The following is a 16,921-nucleotide window of genomic DNA, read 5'->3' on the forward strand; positions in this document are numbered from 1 at the left end:
GTCTCTTACTCCACCCTTTTGTCCACCACCCTAACAACTCCACACTCGTGCCCAACTCCTGGATCACATTACCCAAGACACCACGCCCCCCCCCGCCCCAAACACCACCCAAAACCCCCACCCTGACAACCACCACCACCAACACCACCCCAGACACCAACACCACGTCTCCCACCCGGACCACTACCACCACCCGGACCAGCACCCAGACCCCCACCCCCACCCGGACCCCCACCCCCACCCAGACCAGCACCATGCCGGGCGAGGACTCCCAGCCCCCCCAGGCCAGGCAGAGGAAGAGGAAGGGACGGAGCTCCAAGGCCAAGGGCCGGCCCCCCCCGCTGGGGGCCCCGGACGGGGAGGGGCCCCTGCTGGCCCCCCCGGTGCTCGCGGCCCCCAGCCGGGGGCCCCAAGCGGGGCTGCAGGTGCGCATGGAGGAGGAGTCTTCGCGGGCCGTGTGTCTGCAGGTCCTGCTGCCCTTCCTGCTGGCCGGGATGGGCATGGTGTTGGCCGGGATGGTGCTGGACAGCGTCCAGGTAGGAGGTGTGTGTGCGTGTGTGTTTGTGTGTGTATGTGTGTGTGTGTGTGTGTGTGTGTGTGTGTGTGTGTGTGTGTGTGTATGTGTGTGTGTGTGTGTGTGTGTGTGTGTGTGTGTGTGTGTGTGTTGGGGGTTCTTGGGTAGTTGTGTGTCTGAGAGGTGACTTTGTGCCTGGGACGTCTATGTCTGGATTTGTGTTTGTGTGTGTAGTTGAGTGTGTGTGTGTGTGTGTGGGTCTGGCGTGTGTGTGTAGTTGTGTGTGTGTGTGTGTGTGTGTGTGTGTGTATGTGTGTGTGTGTGTGTGTATGTGTGTGTGTGTAGTTTTGTGTGTGTGTGTGTGTGTGTGTGTGTGTGTTGTTGATGTTTCTTTGTCCTCGTTCAACCTATATATCCTTGGATTTGGTTTGCAGCCAAATTGGCTCTTAAGTAATCACGCATACACACACACACACACACACACACACACACACACACACACACACACACACACACACACACACACACACACACACACACACACAAACACATACACACACGAACACACACACACAAACTTCTACCAGTACAATGACCGACAGTATTTAACATGCACCAGAAATGCAATTCTAATTTACTGATCATATTTTGTAACAATATATATTGACAGAACCAAGCAGTGGTCTGTGCAGCAAGGTTAGGCGACGTCTTTCTGAGGATGACTGCTTGAAGTGCAGTGCCTCAGGCCATTACCCACCAAATCCTTGAGAAGCGTGGGGTGATTGGGTGTCGGTACCGCTGCTGGCCACAGAGGGCGCTGTGTTGGACGTTAACACATTAGGTATTAATGTGTTGTGTTTGGGTCTCCTGAAGAATACAATGTGTTATTAACCTTGAATCCAGTCGAGACAGGGAGAGAGACAGAGCGAGGAGAGAGATAGAGACAGTGAAAGAGAGTGGGAGAGAACCAGGTAAAGATAATCGAAGGAGAGGAGTAGAGCAGAGAGAGAGAGAGAGAGAGAGAGAGAGAGAGAGAGAGAGAGAGAGAGAGAGAGAGAGAGAGAGAGAGAGAGAGAGAGAGAGAGAGAGAGAGAGAGAGAGAGAGAGAGAGAGAGAGAGCGCTTCATCCAGCCGGTCGTCCCCCAGACGGTGCAGAAAGCTTTTCCTCCGCTACGTCACGACTGGAGCAGTACTCCGCTGGTGCTGAAACGACAGAACGCAGAGAGGGAGAGAGATAGAGGGGGAGAGAGGGAGAGAGGCGAGGGAGAGAGGAAGAGAGAGTGAGAGACAGAGAGACAGAGAGAGAGAGAGAGAGAGAGAGACAGAGGGAGCAAGGGGGAGAGAGAGAGAGAAGGAGAGAGGCAAGAGAGAGCGGAAGAGAGACAGAGACAGAGAGAGAGAGAGAGAGAGAGAGAGAGAGAGAGAGACGGAGGGAGCAAGGGGGAGAGAGAGAGAGAAGGAGAGAGGCGAGAGAGAGAGAGAGAGAGAGAGAGAGAGAGAGAGAGAGAGAAAGGGATAGAGGTGAGAGAGGGAGAGGGAGTGAGAGAGAGAGAGAAAGAGAGGGGGGGAGAGAGGAAGAGAGCCGAGCGTGAGAGGCAAGAGAGGGAGAGGCGAGAGAGAGGGAGAGAGGAAAGGGAGAGAGAGAGAGAGAGAGAGAGAGAGAAATAGAGAGAGGAAGAGGAAGGAGAAAGAGGGAGAGAGGAGAGAGAGGGAGTGCTTGCCCGCATGACTCCTAGCGCTGCTGCATTTCCTACCCTGCCTCCGTGTGCACGTCCCTCCTCACTCCTCCTGAGGAAACACTTTATCGGGAGTCTCCTCGCCACTCCGCTGGCGTTTCCTGTTCTCAGGCGGTAGTCTGGACCAGAGACCCCCGTCCTTACACGGCTCCTGCTCATCATCGTCCTCAGAAGACCCCCCCCCCCTCCCCCAGAGCCCGGGATCCCGCTGTCGTCTGAGACGTCTACCTGCTGGGTCGTGGGTGAACGGAGAGGAGGAGGACCTGCTGTCTACCTGGACGGTCCCCCTGAACTAGACGGAGGACCTCCTCGGACCTCGGGCCAGCTGCAGTGGTGTACCGGACGCAGCCCGGCTGGACGTGTTCTGGACCGGAGAGACCTCACGACTCTTTCGACCCTCTGCCTTTTCCAGGGTGATTTTTTTTTTTTTCCTCGAGGGAAGAATTGACTTTGAACTCCATCCCGGGTTCGAACCTGCCTCGTTTCAGGGATTAACGATTCACCCGTCTTTCTTTCAAGGCGATTGGAGTTCTTCAGTCGTGGTTGTTTTCTTCAGTGGAAGTCAAAGAGTAGGTCTGGTCGCTTCTGAGGGTCGTGTTGTCGTGGAGATCTGGAGTTAGGGGGGGGGGGGGGGGGGAACGGACGTCCTGTCAGGAGACGATTCATCGCTGTACCACGCACTCAGGAACCTAGGACCTGAATGAGAGGGAGAGAGACACAGAAGGGGTGAGAGGCAGACATAGAGAGGAAGAGAGAGAGACATAGAGAAGAGGAGAGGGAGACATAGAGGGGGTGAGAGACAGACATAGAGAGGAAGAGAGAGAGACATAGAGAAGAGGAGAGAGACATAGAGAAGAGGAGAGAGAGACATAGAGAAGAAGAGAGAGAGACATAGAAGGGAGAGAGACAGAGAAGAAAAGAGATATAGCGAGGAAGAGATAGACACATTGAAGAAGAGAGAGAGACATAGAGAAGAAGAGAGAGAGAGAGAGAGAGAGAGAAGAAGAAGAGAGAGACATAGAGAAGAGAGAGAAAGATATAGAGAAGAAGAGAGAGGGAGAAGAAGAGAGAGAGACATAGAAAAGAGAGAGAGATATAGAGAAGAAGAGAGAGGGAGAAGAAGAGAGAGACATAGAGAAGAGAGATAGAGAGAGAGGGACAGTTCATTAAACTAGTGACTCAGCTCCTACGGGAGGTGACGCCTCTCAAAGTTAATGGTCTGGAACCTAAGGGAGAAAACTTCCTCCACAACAAAGTCCTTGAGGAGAGGAGAAGGACGATGTCCGCTGGCTCCCTCGTCTCAAAACAGCCCTCGCTCTTTTGTATTATTTAACTGCTCCTCTACGTAACCCCCGGGATGTCTGACGTAATACGTGTCCCATGTACGTAGGAAGATCCATACGTGTAATCATCAACGTCTTCGTCGTGTCTCCGAAGGTCAACCCGGCCCTTCTTTGATCCCCTCACCTGATTGGCTGTCGACCCCCAGAGTTGTTTATCCAGCAGGGCTGAGGGAGGTATTAGCCTCCATTGATTGATGTCCTCTCTCCCTCCCCGTCGCTCTGAGTCCACCTTCCATCGATCGTTATCCTCCGCGTCTTAATCAGTGAGATCAAGAGTCCGGCCCTCCTGACCAATCACAGACTCCCTCGCCACATCACCGGCTGACGTTTTATATCCCTGGAGGACCATGGGCTAAACAAAGGTCTCGGATCACTTGAACGCTACACCTCCTCCCCCCCCCCCCACCCCCCACCCTCACCATGGTGGTGACCCGCCTGGAGCTGGAACTCTGCTTCCAGGGCAGGAAGTTGAGGGGCGTGACCTGGAAGCTGACGCGCTCCGAGCACGGCTTCCTGCCGGAGAGCTCGTGGCGCATCGCGGCCCAGGTGTTGGTTCCCTACCTGGTGTCCGGGCTGGGGATGGTGTCGGCCGGCATCGTCATGGACCTCATCCAAGTACGAGACGTAGCATTAGGAGACATGTATAGATTTATGTCTATGTCATATAGATCTATATAGATATATATATATAGATAAAGGTATCGGCAGACACTACTCTGCTGGCATCGTCATGGACCTCATCCAAGTACGAGACGTAGTATAAAGAGATTTATCTATAGTTATATCTATATCTATAGAAATGTATATATATAGTTATGTATAGATATATATATAGATAGACGAATAGGTAGACACTACTCTGCTGGCATCGTCATGGACCTCATCCAAGTACGAGACTTAGTATCAAGAGATATAGGTGTATATCTATAGACATACATCTATATATAGATATATTTATATAGATAAAGGTATCGGTACTTCATGGATTCATATGTCGATTGTACAGTGAGAGAGAAAATATTGTACGATTAATTATCCATGTTTCATAAATGAGCCACTTGCCCAAACTCTGCTGGTTCAGAAATAGAGGATGAATAGATGAGTGAGTGAAGAGATGGATGGTTGGATGATGCCGAGATGGATTTTGAGTTTGGTTAAATAGTATTTAGTTAGTAGTAGTTAGTAGGATGGAGAAAGAGGTTAAACTGTATTTGATTATCAACAAAGACTTATCTATATTAATGCTGCATTGATGGACATTTATACACAAAATAAGGAACAACAGAAACAGAAAGCACCTAGTACAGAGTATCGATGTGTGTTTGGGGAGCAGTGTGGTGATATTGTGGTATCAGATTAACGTGAGAAAAACCAGACATGCCTGTTCATGTGGTTGTACAAATGGGTTGGAGAGGTGGGGGGAGAGCGTGGGAGAAATAGGAAAAGACAGAAAGAGATGTGGGGAGAGAGACACCAGGGGATATAAAAGTGAGGGAGAGAGAGAGTGAGCTAGGGGGAGATGTATAGAACAGATTAGGAGGGAGGGACAGAGTCGTTGATGTGATTAAACAGCTACAATGACTGGTGTTTTTCTATAATCACAACACTGCGCCCGGTCAAAGTGCGGCAGTTCGGCCGAAAGCTGGGTCTTCACGTATCGCTCATTCAGACCCCTTACCCTCCACACACACTCAACCTCCAGGGTTCCTCAGCAACACACAGACAAGAGAGAGACAGACAGACACACACATACATTCATGCATACATGAGATGGTGTGTCTCTGAATAGCCTTCGCTGGTCCACCCCCATGACCCACCGGTGCTACTGCTGTCGGAAGAACAACACCAGCACCACAGCTAACTTCACTTTAGCCCCAGCTCGTTAGCACCCTGTTTCTGGGTCTTGTTTCTGTGCCTGTGTCTTGCTGGCGGATGGGCCCGTGGCTAGGCTAAAGGCTAGGGCTAAAGGCTAGGGCTAAAGGCTAGGGCTAGTGGCCGGCCCAACAGAAGTGGGACACTTCCCCAGACGGCCTCGTCCGTCACCACGGTCGACGTTAGGGTGCCGTCTGGAATGTGGCGTAAAACAGAGCGAAGAATAGGCCACCAAACAGAAGCTGTAGCTCTCCCCCGAACGCTGGGGTCCCCCTTCACTCTCTTCCTCTCTCTTAATGCTGTTCTCTGCCTTCCCGAGACCTTAACCCAATCCATCATCTTCATCTTCTCAGTCTTTATTTTCTCTTCCCTCTGTCTCACTCCTCTGCGAGCTCCGAGACACTGAGAGCCCACTCAGTCAGTCCCAGCACGCGCGCACACACACACACACACACACACACACACACACACACACACACACACACACACACACACACACACACACACACACACACACACACACACACACACACACACACACACACACAGGCCCATGCACACGTACAGGCACAACACAAGCACACACACACACACGCATAGACACACACATGCATGCACACGGAATTCAGACGCAACTCACACACACACACACACACACACACACACACACACACACACACACACACACACACACACACACACACACACACACACACACATACATACAAACACACAAAGGGGCACAAACACATGCACGGGTGGTGAGAAGGTGGAGGCGAGATTGAGGGGTGGAGCCATGGGAGGGGGGGGGGGAGGTGGATGGAGGGAGTGTGTGTAGAGGAGGGACGGAGGACAGCAGGACGGAGGGGTGACGAGAGAGAGAGAGCAGAGACCCAGTCCTCCTCAGCCGCACCCGTTGACTCCGTCTCCCGGGACGGGACGGGACGGGACGGGGGGGGAGGCTGGGCGGGGGGGGAGGCTGGGCGGGGGGGTGGGGACGGAGGGTGATGCTGAGAGACGTGGAGCAAGAGGAAAGTAGCTGAGGGAGTCAGGACCAGAATATCAGATGATGTTACACAACCACAGCTGCTGGGAGAGACCAGAGACCAGGGAGGAGGAGACACAGCAAGAGGTGATGATAGGAGAGACCAGAGTGGTGGAGATACAGCAGGAGGGGATGATAGGAGAGACCAGAGTGGTGGAGATACAGCAGGAGGGGATGATAGGAGAGACCAGAGACCAGAGTGGTGGAGATACAGCAGGAGGGGATGATAGGAGAGACCAGAGACCAGAGTGGTGGAGATACAGCAGGAGGGGATGATAGGAGAGACCAGAGACCAGAGTGGTGGAGATACAGCAGGAGGGGATACCAGAGACCTCCACCTTGGTTTTAAATGTAATATTATAATTGTGTGTGTGTGTGTGTGTGTGCGTGTGTGTGTGTGTGTGTGTGTGTGTGTGAGCAGCACTGGGAGGTGTTCCAGGTGATCAGTGAGATCTTCATCCTGGTTCCTGCTCTGGTCGGCCTGAAGGGGAACCTGGAGATGACCCTGGCAGCCCGGCTGTCCACCGCTGTACGTACCTCCCACTACCTCCACCTCCACCCTCATCTACCCCCAACACCTCCACCACCTCACATACCCACCTCACTGTCACCCTCATATGCCTACCAATCACCTCCAGTTCTCCTCCCAAACACCCCCTTCGCCCCATCAGCGTCAGGCCGCCGCCACCTCCACCCCTCAGCAGCCTAACATGTCTACTGTAACGTAGCGTCGGGTACACGGTGCCTATGGTAAACGGTAAAGGGACTGCATTTATACAGCGCCTCTTTCACCAGTGGCCACTCGTAGCGTTTTTACAATATTGCCCAACATTCACCCATTCATACCCACACTCACACACCAACGGCGGCGTCAACCATGCCAGGCGACAGCCAGCTCGTCAGGAGCAGTTAGGGTGGGGTGTCTTGCTCAGGGACACCTCGACACTCTTTAGGAGGAGGAGCCAGGGATTGAACTAGCAACCTCCCGGTTACCAGCCAACCCGCTCCACCCCCTGAGCCACGTGCATGACGCCTCTTGATGTTGTCTCTGTTTGTGTCCAAGGCCAACACTGGGCAGATGGACGACCCCGACAAACAGTGGACCATGCTGTGCAGCAACCTGGCTCTTATCCAGGTAACATCGATTTCTAAGAGCCCTAGCTTCCTCTCACAGGTAGCGCTGCTTTAACAGAGCTAGCTGATTAACCTAGCTCTTATCCATGTAACATAGCTACGCTAATAGACCACACTTACTCATACAGGCAGCGCTATGCTAACAGAGCTAGCTGATTAAGCTAGCTCTCATCCAGGTAACATAGCTACGCTAATAGACCATGCTAAATCATACAGGTAGCACTACCCTAACAAAGCTAGCTAATTAACCTAGTTCTCATCCATGTAACATAGCTACGCTAATAGACCACACTAACTCATACAGGTAGCGCTACGCTAACAGAGCTAGCTGATTAAACTAGCTCTTATCCAGGTAACATAGCTACGCTAATAGACCACGCTAACTCATACAGGTAGAGCTACACTAAGAGAGCTAGCTGATTAACCTAGTCCTTATCCAGTTAACAAAGATACACTGAAAGGCCTAGATTGTTCATACAGATAGCGCTAGGCTAACAGAGCTAGCTGATTAACCTAGGTCTTATCCAGGTAAAACAGATGGCTAATAGACCTTGCTAACTTACCTGGCTGTAGTTCAGCGAGCGCTAACCCTATCAGAGCTAGGTGAACCCCCTGGCTCTCACGCAGGTAACAAAACAACACTAGCACAGCTAGCTGGTTAACCTGTCTTTCATAGAGGCAGAACAGACCCAGCTGTCTGATTTACCTGTCGGACAGGTAACACAGCCTCCAGATACGTTAGCAGTCAGAGGCGGCCGCGATGCTGCAGGTTCAGACGGATTGAACGTCAACGTGACGTGGTAGTTGGATGACTGACGGGCTGTGGTTCTTCGCTCGGACCCCCAGGTGCAGGCTACGGTGGTGGGCTTCCTGGCAGCGGTAGCGGCCGTGTGTCTAGGGGCGGTCTCTCGAGGGGGAGTGGAGCTAGACCAGGCCGCCGTCCTGTGTGCCAGCAGCATCGTCACCGCCTTCGTAGCGGCGCTCTCTCTGGGTCAGTTCTCTCTCTCTCACTCTCTCTCTCTCTCTCTCTCTCTCTCTCTCTCTCTCTCTCTCTCTCTCTCTCTCTCTCTCTCTCTCTCTCTAGGTCAGTTCTCTCTCTAGGTCAGTTCTCTCTCTAGGCCAGTTCTCTCTCTAGGCCAGTTCTTTCTCTAGGTCAGTTCTCGCTCTCTCTCTCTTTCAGTTCTCTCTCTCTCTCGATCCAATTCAATTCAATTCAAAAAAGCTTTATTGACATGAGAAATATACATATATCTCTCTCTCTCTCTGGTATAAAGTGAGACCCTCTCTCTGTCCAGTCTCTGGTATAAAGTTGTACCCCTCTCCCCACAGGTCTGGTGATGATAGGGGTGATCGTGGGGTCCAGGAAGGTGGGCATCAACCCTGACAACGTGGCCACGCCCATCGCAGCCAGCCTCGGTGACCTCATCACTCTCTCTCTGCTGGCAGGGGTCAGCACCACGCTCTACCAATACAGAGGTACCGTTTCAACCAATCACATCACACCATGTCTGTACCTAGTTCCTGTTTGTACCATCCAGATCACACCATGTCTGTACCTAGTCCCTGTTTCAACCAATCAGATCCGAGCATTCCTGAACGTATCCCTGTTTCAACCAATCAGATCACACCACTTCTGAACATAGACCTAATTTCAACCAATGATCATGCTGCAGTAACGGGTTAATATCACACTCAAATTGAAAGAAAATACACACGCACACACACATGATCGTTTTTTTGATACTAACGAAGATGTGTTTTTATGACGCGTTGAGTTAAATTATTCTGCAGTAAATGCTATCTATGTCCACCAGGGGGCAGCAGAACCAAGCAGTTCTATCACTAAACCAACGGTTTAATGATGGATGACTTAATGTTAATGATAACAGATTCATTCACAAAGACACGTGGTATGGCAACATGTCTTAAAAAAATAGTTAATTATTTCAAAGCATCCGTAAATGAACAGATGAGTCAGATATTTTTGTCCTTGCTTATTAATAGTAAACAAGATTTGTGTGTGTGTTTGTATGTTTGTATGTATGTACGTACGTACGTGTGTGTATCTGTGTTTTTTGTTCATGTGTGTTTGTGCGTGCGTGTGTGTATGTGCGCGTGTGTGTGTGTGTATATGCGTGCGTGCATGTGTGTATGTATGTATGTGTGTGTATGTGTGTGCGTGTGTGTTTGTGTGTGGATGTATGTGCGTGTGTGTGTGTATGTGTGTGTGTGTGTGTGCAGACATGTGGTACGTGTCCCCCCTGGTGTGCGTGTTCTTCCTGTGTCTGATCCCCCTCTGGGTGGTGGTGGCGCGCAGGAGCCCCCCCATCAGAGAGGTGCTGCGGTCCGGCTGGCAGCCCGTCATAGTGGCCATGTCTATCAGCAGGTACACACACACCCACGCACACACACACACACACACACACACACACCCACGCACACACACACACACACACACACACACACACACGCGCACATACACACACGCACCTACACATACACCCGTCAAAGTGGCCGTGTCTATCAGCAGGTACACACACACCCACGCACACACACACACACACACACACCCACGCACACACACACACACACACACACACACACACACACACACACACACACACACACACACACACACACACACACACACACACACACACACACACACACATTAACACACACCACACACGCGCACGTACGCATACACCTGTCATAGTGGCCGTGTCCATCAGCATGTACACACACACACACACACACACACACACACACACACACACACACACCTTATAGTAGCCATGTCCATCAGCAATTACACACACACACACACAAACACACACACACACACACCTTATAGTAGCCATGTCCATCAGAAGGTACACACACACACACACACATCGACTGACACACACACACACACAAAAAAATTAACACACACACAGACACTCTTCCTACAGACAGAAAGTTATGCCCAAATACGCTCTATGACTCTGATGATTAAACTTGTTTGAAGTAGGCTAAATATGGACTAAAACAGTGTCTGATTGGGATGTCATGTCTGTTATGTGTGGCTCATGTGATTTCTATATCTGACCTCTGATCTGATCTCCCAGCATCGGCGGGCTCATCCTGGACAGAACCGTGAGCGACCCCAACTTCAAAGGCATGGCCGTGTTCACGCCCGTCATCAACGGTAGGACCCTCTTCCACACAACCAGCACTTCAAACCGAATCTGCTCCAAACATCCAACAGTTACAAGTCCAAAGCAGATCAGTTTCTGAACCGCGTCGTTTCTTGTGAACACATGAGGTTTAGAACCTTGAGATCGTCGGTGAAACCAAAGGAAGGAGAGATAGAGGCCAACACACGTACGGGGCATGTGGTTGGGTGTGATGCATGCTGGGAGTCCGGGGTGCAGGAAAAAGGCCTCATTGAACTGAAGCCAATGCCAGAGAGAGAGAGAGAGAGAGAGAGAGAGAGAGAGAGAGAGAGAGAGAGAGAGAGAGAGAGAGAGAGAGAGAGAGAGAGAGAGAGAGAGAGAGAGAGAGAGAGAGAGAGAGAGAGAGAGCCAGAGAGAGAGAGAGAGAGAGAGAGAGAGAGAGAGAGACAGAGACACAGAGAGAGAGAGAGAGAGAGAGAGAGAGAGAGAGAGAGAGAGAGAGAGAGAGAGAGAGAGCCAGAGCCAGAGACACATAGAGAGAGAGAGAGAGAGAGAGAGAGAGAGAGAGAGAGAGAGAGAGAGACAGAGAGAGACAGAGACAGAGACAGAGAGATAGAGAGAGAGAGTCTATCTCTCACTCTAATCTATGTTGTGGTCATTTACTTTTGAAACAAATACAGTCTTATTTTCCCTCTTAGGTCAGCTCCCTCCCTCTCTGTGTGGGACCTCCCTGAATCTCTCCCCCCTTGGCTGTGACTCCCTCCCTCTCAGCGTTTCTCTCCTATGTCTTTCTGTACATTCTGTTCTTTCGCCTCGCTCTGCTTCCCATCCCGTCCACTCCTCCCCGCTCCCCTTCTCTGCAACTCAGCGTGTCTTCGCCCCAGTTCTGTCACTTCACCAGGCCTGTTTTGGATTTCCCCTCTCCCGTCCATAGGCTTCGCTCAAAGGCTTGTGCAAAAACCGTACACGTTGTCATGGGGAGGCTGACACGTCCCCAGCCTTCCCCCCCCCCCATCCCCCTGTACGTGTGCTCCAAGCAGGGGACGGTTTATCTGTTACATATGTTGGCCTGAGATCGCTCCGTCAACACCAGGGCAGAATGACTGCAGGGCCGATGAGCAGGAGCAGCACCTCCTCTGTGGTCCTCCTCAAAGCCTCCTCCCTCTGGGGTTTGGGAGGAGACCTGGAAGGCTGTGCTGTGGGTCTGAGGAGTCTGTGGGAGTCTGGGACTGTGATTAAGGGTTGCACAGATAAAGTTGAGTTCGAGGCGAACATCAAACGAGACGCTGAACTCACGAGCAGCGGCGCAGTATGGGCGTCTCGAACGTGACAATGAACCGTGAAGTTGGGGTGTGTCCCCCCCCCCCCCCATACCCCTACAGAGGCCGTACGCCCCGTAGAAGGAGTACGAGTTCCCTCGTACCAGTGGCCGCTCAAAGCGCTCCCATTGGGTCACATTCATGCACACATTCACACACCGACGGCGGGAGCAGTTAGGGTGAGGCGTCTCGCTCGGGGCCAGCTCGACACTCGGACGCTAGGAGGAGGAGCCGGGGATCGAACTAGCAACCTTCCGGCTACCAGGCAACCGGCTCGACCTCCTGAGCCACGTGCCGTCCTGTCAGTCCTTTCACGACGCTGCGAGTGGAAAAGGTTGCAGATCTGTGAACCCTGACGTCGCTTCGCCAGGGGTATGAACCCACTGCCCGGGCCTGGGGGAGCCAGACCGCGGCGGTGCAGCAGCATGTTTAGCATCAGACCCACGTGGACTCTAGGCCCGGCTCGAGTTTCAGAGGGCCAGCCTATAGACGGCTCGTTGATCTGCTTTCCATCCTCTTTCCACCGGCTTCCCCCCGGGCTAGAGCTGTCCCGCAGCTGGAGTCGTTGTGGGGGTCGAGACCCTCAACCCACAAGCACGTACGCACGCCTGCAGAAACACACACGCACGCGCGCACACACACACACGCACACGCACACGCACACACACACACACACAAAAACACACACACACACACACACAAATGCGCACGCACGCAGGCACGTACACACACACACACAGATGCACACAGATGCAGACACGACCGCCTCACTTAACATAACGATGTATTGATTAATTGATATTAATCGATCTTAGTTGGAGAAGTGTCTCGCAATCCCGGCGAGTGTAGCTAATCTTATCTTGAACGCTTCACAAAATTGGATAAATCTAAAATTGCATCTTCCATTATCTTGTCGAAAAGCAGCTTGCAGAATACTAATGAACAGAAGCAGGAGTGTGTGGAATGAATCAGCAGACTCTGGAGAACCGCTTGGTCATCCGGCACCCTATCCCAGCATGCATTGCTGCTCACGGTGCCCCACAACGTGAACTACGACACGCTTGAACAGAACTTAAGTTCTAGGACGTCGTAAAGAGCGTCGATAGCCCTCCTTCACCCGGCAGCCATCTTGGTTCTGAGCGGAAGAAACCCCTCTGTGAAAATGGATCTGAGACGAGTTCACCCGGAGCATGAGCCCCTCGTCACCCCCCCGTGACCCCTCATGATGACCCCCTCTGTCCCCGCAGGTGTGGGGGGCAACCTGGTGGCCATCCAGGCCAGCCGGATCTCCACCTACCTTCACTTCTGGAGCATCCCGGGGGTCCTGCCCTACAAGATGAGGCAGCACTGGCCCAACCCCTGCATCTCCTTCTTCTCCTCAGGTCAGCGCTCACACTGTCTAACCCTACCTGCTCCTTGATGACCTGTCTCTGTACTGTCTAGCCCCTACCTGCTCCTTAATGACCTGTCTCTGTACTGTCTAACCCCTACCTGCTCCTTGATGACCTGTCTCTGTACTGTCTAACCCCTACCTGCTCCTTAATGACCCGTCTCTGTACTGTCTAGCCCCTACCTGCTCCTTGATGACCTGTCTCTGTACTGTCTAACCCCTACCTGCTCCTTAATGACCTGTCTCTGTACTGTCTAACCCCTACCTGCTCCTTAATGACCAGTCTCTGTACTGTCTAACCCCTACCTGCTCCTTAATGACCTGTCTCTGTACTGTCTAACCCCTACCTGCTCCTTAATGACCCGTCTTTGTACTGTCTAACCCCTACCTGCTCCTTAATGACCCGTCTTTGTACTGTCTAACCCCTACCTGGTCCTTAATGACCTGTCTCTGTATTATCTAACCCCTGCCTTATACATGTTCAGAGTCTAAGGGGTGCAGGCGGCCTCTTGTTCCCGTTCCCCCAGACACTCCATGTCAGAGACGTTCAGCGGATATGAGAGGAAACTGCCGTTATTGTCTGCTCTGTAGCGTTTCGCTCCCGGCCAGTTTGAATTGGCTGCAGATGACTTTGAGAGTTTTATTTCCCCTCACAAGCCAATAATGCACTATTGTATTATGTTGTTAAGGCTTTACAGCTGCTGTCTCACGCCCCTAAACACGAAGCCAATCCACACAGTGGACCAGCAGGTCTTCTGTAAGCCGTTCTTGTCGAGGCTTAACACCTGCAGGTTGAAAAACCTCTCAGACAGCACGACTTATGTCCTCGAAATTCAGCAGATGGTTCTGAACATGTCCGCCTAGTGTACATTTACATTTAGGGTATTTAGCGGACGCTTGTCTCCAAAGCGACTTACCTTAAGTACATTTGTAAGAAGAAGGAGAAACAACAATATATCGCTGTTGGTACAGTTAGGATGTTCATAGAACCAAGTGCCAAGCACTAACAATCGCTAGGTTAGCCCATTCCCCGTATCCAACAAAGATAGCTAGGAAAAGACGGTACACAATGCTAAGTACTATTTTTAAGTGCAACGACGTACAACGTACAATAAGTGCATACATTAAGTGCCATGACCTACAACATACAATAAGTGCTTACAATAAGTGCCAGTACGTACAACAGACCATAAGTGCTTACAATAAGTGCCAGGACGTACAACATACATAAGTTGTAGCCAAAGCATACAATGAAAAGTAGTCGCCCATAAAATACTTGCAGAAATGTTGTGCATAACATAGTTTAACCAAGCACAATGGTGGTAGAATACACGTGTTTTAAGTTAGCGGTGTTAACAGTTACATCAGAGGTGCCACATTTCAACACAGGGTGGTGTAATCCTAAACAGAGATAGTACATTTATGTAACGGGTTTATTAACGGACTGACGAGGGAGACTGGCAACAGTACGATCAACATCGCCTTGTCTCATGATCTCCATCTGGGTTTTATATGAGCCGTACAAACACAATTAAGGCAATCATTTATTGGAATATCCAAATGTATTCCAACTAGAAATCGATACATGCATCACGGCTGCACCAGAGAGGTTAGATTTGAACAAAGTGAATCTAGATCCAACAATAACAGATAACGCGAGTGTAGAAGTGTTTAGGTGCACGAGAAGCCCAAAGAAAATCGTATTGTTTAACGGTGTAGAACCAGCATGTACGTTTACGTTTGGAAAGGCTTTATTTTGGGCATGGAGCTTAATCAACGTGACTTCTAGAGTTCCGAAACCGGCAGTATCGGAGAAATTTCTGATACTGGTATCGGAAATTCCTTTTATGAATCTGCCTAAAGTGCAGTATCGGGTATCGGTACTGTCTAAGTCTATGCGGCGATCCGATACCATCATGACTAGCTCGTTCATCATCTCCAACCTACGTGCTTCGAGCTACCAAGTCGGAAAAACATAGATGCATTGACGCTTAACTATAAGAATACAAATGTATTATAATTAGTTTATAAATGTAAAATGATCTAGTTCTGGAAAAAAGATTTGATCAACAGTAAATGAACCGACCTTACCATGCTGTCATCGTACGAGAACCCTTCAATAAGAAAAAGCGCTATCAGTAGTTACAATGCTAGACGCCAAATCGGCCGATGCTCAAGTTCAGGAATCGCAATCGGTATCGGGAAGGAAAACAATAATATCGGAACAACTCTGGTTACTTCCTGTCCCTACACCGCAGTGGGATCTGGGCCCGACGGGGAACGGGTCAGTGAGTGAGGTACCTGGCCGGGAGGTCATGTGACGTCCTGTCTGACTCCTCCCCCAGGGTTGATGGTCATGTGACGTCCTGTCTGACTCCTCCCCCAGCGGTGATGGTCATGTGACGTCCTGTCTGACTCCTCCCCCAGCGGTGATGGTCATGTCTGGCTCCTCCCACAGGGGTGACGGTCATGTGACGTCCTGTCTGACTCCTCCCCCAGGGGTGACGGTCATGTGACGTGCTGTCTGACTCCTCCCCCAGGGGTGACGGTCATGTGACGTGCTGTCTGGCTCCTCCCCCAGGGGTGACGGTCATGTGACGTGCTGTCTGACTCCTCCCCCAGGGGTGACGGTCATGTGACGTCCTGTCTGACTCCTCCCCCAGGGGTGACGGTCATGTGACTTGCTGTCTGACTCCTCCCCCAGGGGTGACGGTCATGTGACGTGCTGTCTGACTCCTCCCCCAGGGGTCAACTCGCGGTCGGCGCGGGTGCTGTTGATGCTGGTGGTCCCGGGTCACATGGTCTTCCTGTACTCCATCTCTCTGCTCCAGGGGGCCGACGCCCCGCCCATCGGGGTCACCTTCACCCTCTGCTACCTGGCGGCCGCACTGCTGCAGGTCTGGGCCGGGACGCGCACGCACACGCACACGCACACACGCATGGACATACCAACACAGGGAAACACACTCGCACACACACACACACACACACACATGGACACACACTCGCATGCACCAAACACAGACACGCATTGACATACCCACACATGGAAACACACTCACACACACACACACACACACACACACACACACACACACGGACACACACACACACACACACATACACACACAAACACCTCTCTCCATCCCGGGGTGGCCAGGACACTAAACCCTGTTGCTGCCCCTCCCGTAGCTCGGACTGGGAACACTGGGAACACTGGGAACACTGGGAGCGGTCCTGGCTGTCAGACTGTCAGTGCCGAGGTCCAGAGAGCAGGACAAGAACAGGACAGAGCAGAACGTAGCAGGCACTCGGGCCAAGTTGTGTTCCTAAAGCTAATGCGAGCCGACAGGGAATCAGCCCTCAGAACGGGGGGGGGGGGTTTCTCATTATGGGGGAGTTTCTCATCG

At 51.6% G+C, this 16,921-nt stretch overlaps 1 protein-coding gene across 1 annotated transcript in view; it reads left to right on the forward strand.

Moving 5' to 3' along the window:
• LOC130386547 (solute carrier family 41 member 1-like) overlaps positions 1-16,921 on the forward strand; it is a 20,043-nt gene continuing 3,122 nt past the window's right edge. The window contains exons 1-9 of the mRNA XM_056595535.1: positions 1-536; positions 6,932-7,039; positions 7,574-7,645; positions 8,491-8,635; positions 8,974-9,120; positions 9,886-10,030; positions 10,755-10,834; positions 13,369-13,503; positions 16,257-16,408. Of these exons, the coding sequence (XP_056451510.1) occupies positions 255-536; positions 6,932-7,039; positions 7,574-7,645; positions 8,491-8,635; positions 8,974-9,120; positions 9,886-10,030; positions 10,755-10,834; positions 13,369-13,503; positions 16,257-16,408 (1,266 nt within the window). The 5' untranslated portion in view covers positions 1-254. The remainder of the gene's footprint in view (positions 537-6,931; positions 7,040-7,573; positions 7,646-8,490; positions 8,636-8,973; positions 9,121-9,885; positions 10,031-10,754; positions 10,835-13,368; positions 13,504-16,256; positions 16,409-16,921) is intronic.

The sequence above is a fragment of the Gadus chalcogrammus genome, chromosome 1 (genome assembly GCF_026213295.1).
Source record: "Gadus chalcogrammus isolate NIFS_2021 chromosome 1, NIFS_Gcha_1.0, whole genome shotgun sequence".
Classification (NCBI taxonomy): domain Eukaryota; kingdom Metazoa; phylum Chordata; class Actinopteri; order Gadiformes; family Gadidae; genus Gadus; species Gadus chalcogrammus.